This window comes from Buceros rhinoceros, unplaced genomic scaffold (genome assembly GCF_000710305.1).
Source record: "Buceros rhinoceros silvestris isolate BGI_N320 unplaced genomic scaffold, ASM71030v1 scaffold3908, whole genome shotgun sequence".
Classification (NCBI taxonomy): Eukaryota; Metazoa; Chordata; class Aves; order Bucerotiformes; family Bucerotidae; genus Buceros; species Buceros rhinoceros.
In genome coordinates, this window is record NW_010424927.1 from 27,022 (window position 1) to 30,653 (window position 3,632).

Genomic DNA, 3,632 nt, shown 5'->3' on the forward strand with positions numbered 1-3,632 from the left:
CTTTCTTACACAACAAAATCTTCATTTCTCTATGCTGTAATTCTCTATACAAGATTATTTTCTATAGGATATTTTCTAAGATTTTTTTCTGGGGTGTAATTAAAAAGCATGAGCACATCAGAAATTACTTTGAATTGCCCCAGACAGTTGTAATAGTTGTTCTAAAATAACTTGCCTGTATTAGTGCTTTATAGACCTATAACTCACTGGGCAAGGCCTAATCAAATTCATGGGTACCTGGAGCTGCAAAGCTGGTGATGTGCTCCAAAATGAGCGTGAGGAATCAAATTGCCTGCAATTTTCTATACCTGTTCAGAGACAAAAGAGATTAAAATGCATTTGAGAGGTACATTTACCTGAATGAACAACGTGGCCCTCACCTGAGAGGATGGACCTTCCCATTCAATGCCAGCTGATATTAAACTGTATGGAGAAAGAGCTTATGAGCTAGCAGCAACAAGGGTGTATACAGCAAAATGTTGCATGTGAAAGGTCAATTTACTCCATTCTCATGAGCTTTCCTGGTTTCCCATTCTGTAAATCTCACCTAAATTAGATTATCTTCTTTCTTTCAAAAGCTGCTGCCTCCTTAGGTGAGAGTGTTTTAAATGCTGTTGAGTTCTGGAAGAGTGTAGTAAATGTATGTGTCCATGCCTCGATTTGCAGGTTCTTCACTCTTTTACTGATGCCATCTTTGATGAGTGGATGAAAAGGTTTAAGCCTCCTGATAATGCCTGGCCTGAGGAGCTGGCCCCCATTGGTCACAATAGACTGCATAACATGGTCCCTTTTTTCCCTCCTGTGACCAATGATGAGCTCTTCCAAACCGCGGAGCAGCTCGGCTACACCTATGCCATTGACCTGCCGGGTACGTCTCAGAGGTGTTGAGGCTGTTCCAGACCAAGTGATGAGATAGCTCATGTTGTCAATGACACAGGCCTATGGAAAACAAGGCATCTTTCACGAAATGCATGGATCTATTCATCTGCTCATTAGCCATCACATATTGTAGCATGCACAGGTAGTTAAAACTCACCATGTAAGCCATGGTAACTACCGGTGTGCATACACTTAGTTTGCTCTGCTGCAAAAAGCGTCAACTTGAACTGCTCCAGCATTGACAACGGTGCTCCTATGGGCTTGAGGAGTCTTTGGTTTTGGCTTCTGGTCCCAGTACTGTTAATGCCTGTTACAGGATCCTTTAACCTGTCAGAGGTCAGGCCCTCTGCCAGGGAGCTCGTCTGGCTAATCCTGGTCATTAGAAAATACTTGTTTTGCACAGGGCCCTGAATAATACTGTGCTGTGAATCTCAGAGGTGAACTCCATCAAACTTCGGATACCCTGGAGAGATGTACCTGAGTGTTTTGTGTTATAAAACCCCAATTTTAAATATTTTCTGTGTCCGTAGGTGTGATGTGCCTCAGGGTTTGTCTATTCATTTGAAATTACCTTTGATGCAAATCAAAGTTAAAGACAAAAAACAAGAAAGCAAAGTATCTATGTACAAAATCAAAAATTTGCAACATGAGTTACAATTATTTGTAAAAGGCACAAGTGTAAGAAATGTATGAAACCCATGCTTCAGCTGCTTTACCAGAGATTAAATCTGAGCAGTTTCTTTCTCTACCTCGGTATTCCTTTGAGAGGCAGTAGGAGCTTATCTAACATATGTGGCCAGGAATTTATTCTAAATGCTTACCATATATCTGTGCTTTTAATCTGTGGAGACTGTTTAAAGGTCTACAGACTGCAAAAGACTGAAACCCTTGTCCTCAGGCTGTATTCATGCAGGGGAGCCCTGACTTGTGGAGACATGCTAGCTGCTTCTGCAGTGCTTTTCTCAGGGGAGTCCCCCAAATTTCCCCTGGAAATGTAAACTTCCCCTTTGATGGAGTTTAAGTTTTCCTCCCTTTGGACAACTGTCCCCACTCCTGCTTTGGAAATGATGCTGCCCCTTGGCTGAGAGGTACCCAGAGAGGAACAAAGGCAGCTTGTGATTCTGCTGCTTCTCAACTCGCACCTAAATTAATTGCTAGGTATCTGTGAAGCAGCTTATCTGTCTCTGACTGCGTGGTCTGTTTTTAAGTTCAAACCCTTCTCTTTTATCTTTTGCTAATTCTCCTTCATGTAGCCGTATTAGAAATCGAGATACTTTAGTACGTTGCTGGCTCTTACCTGAAAGGTGGTAAAGCGGTAAACAATTCATTTTGGGACCTTACAGAATCTGAGCATGATTACCCTCAACTCTTTTGTTGACAGAGTGCAGACTGGGGCACACAACTTTTAGTTGCTGTTATAGTCCGCGTGACATCTTCCTGAGCCATCTGTCTCCTTAAGCCCATGTCTCACTATTTTCTAAATACCCTAAGTCCTTTTGAGGATTTTTGTGACTGTTTGGTCAAAAGTAATTATTGCCATCTCAGTATATGTAGTATTTTTCAGAACAGGAGAGCAGGCAATTTTTGCTTCTGAAAGCATAAATGAAAACACAAAATTCAGCCAAGTGGAGCAGTGTTGTTACAAGAATGGGCAATATTATCTTAGAAGACAGTGGTTCCTCAGAAGTGGTTCAAAATCAGAGGATGGAATCTAGAGCTGCTTGGCAGAACCACACTAAGTAGTGTTTTCAGTGAACACTGAAACAATAGGCTGCTTTGTGGTCTATAGGAAAATCTGAGGGTTTTCTGTTGACCAAAATAGCTTAAAACCAGCTATACTGAAATGCCATTATACAAAGAATTGCTTACGTAATTCATAATTTTTGCCAAATTAGATAAGAGAATGTTTTTTTTTCTTGTCACTGTTAATCTTTCCCATTCTCAACACTTTAATTTGTATGAAAGGTCAAATTTTAAATTCAGCTGTAGACTTCTCTGTCAGGAAACATCTCTGGTGTGTGTGTCCGTTAAATGGTGCATTACCAGCTTCCCCTGTGGCCAGTGGGTCTCTAAGCCACATGAGTGATCATAATTACCAGGCTGTGGGATATTTTATTTCTTCCATGTGATTTGAGAGAAGAAATTATGGGCTGTCCTCACTTCAGGCATTTCATATTTCCAGATTCACTTGAAGAAACTCAAGCGTGGGCTGTCATGGTTGGATCCACAATTGGAGGAACATTTATGGCTCTGGCCATGCTTGTTCTGCTGCTTGTACTTTTCCAGCACCGAAGGCAAAGAAGAGGTTTTGAACCACTGATGAATGTGAGCTTCAGCCCCAAAAAGTACATGGAAGAGGCCTAGTGCCCTTGCTTTGTTTCTTTGCTTGTTCTTGAAGGAGGTGACCTACATTGCCTAATTGAGAACTTAGCTGAGAATTTATCACACTCTCCCTTGGCAGCTGCCTACATTGTTCTCATTCAGGTTTTCCTGTTATCTTGTGAATTGTACTATATGAATGATCAGTCTCTGGGTACGTACATGCAAGGCCCGAGACAGGCCAGACTTTTCTCATTACCAAACATTATCTGGAGCGTGTGATGCTTATGAGTCATTCTTTATAGATTTAGATCAAGACAGCTATGAATCTACATAGAAGATAACCAACTTTAGTAACTATGATAATTTTTCATCTTAATGTGTTTTTGATTTTGTTTAGCAGCACAGAGATGTGCTGACAGTTGTTAACTCTA

The 3,632-nt window shown here is 41.1% G+C and overlaps 1 protein-coding gene across 1 annotated transcript in view; it reads left to right on the forward strand.

Moving 5' to 3' along the window:
* The window catches only part of DCT (dopachrome tautomerase), an 18,257-nt gene extending 15,014 nt beyond the window's left edge, over nt 1-3,243 (forward strand). Inside the window, exons 7-8 of the mRNA XM_010140945.1 lie at nt 667-868; nt 3,062-3,243. Coding sequence (XP_010139247.1) covers nt 667-868; nt 3,062-3,243 — 384 coding nt within the window. The remainder of the gene's footprint in view (nt 1-666; nt 869-3,061) is intronic.
* The last annotated feature ends 389 nt before the right edge of the window (nt 3,244-3,632 follow it).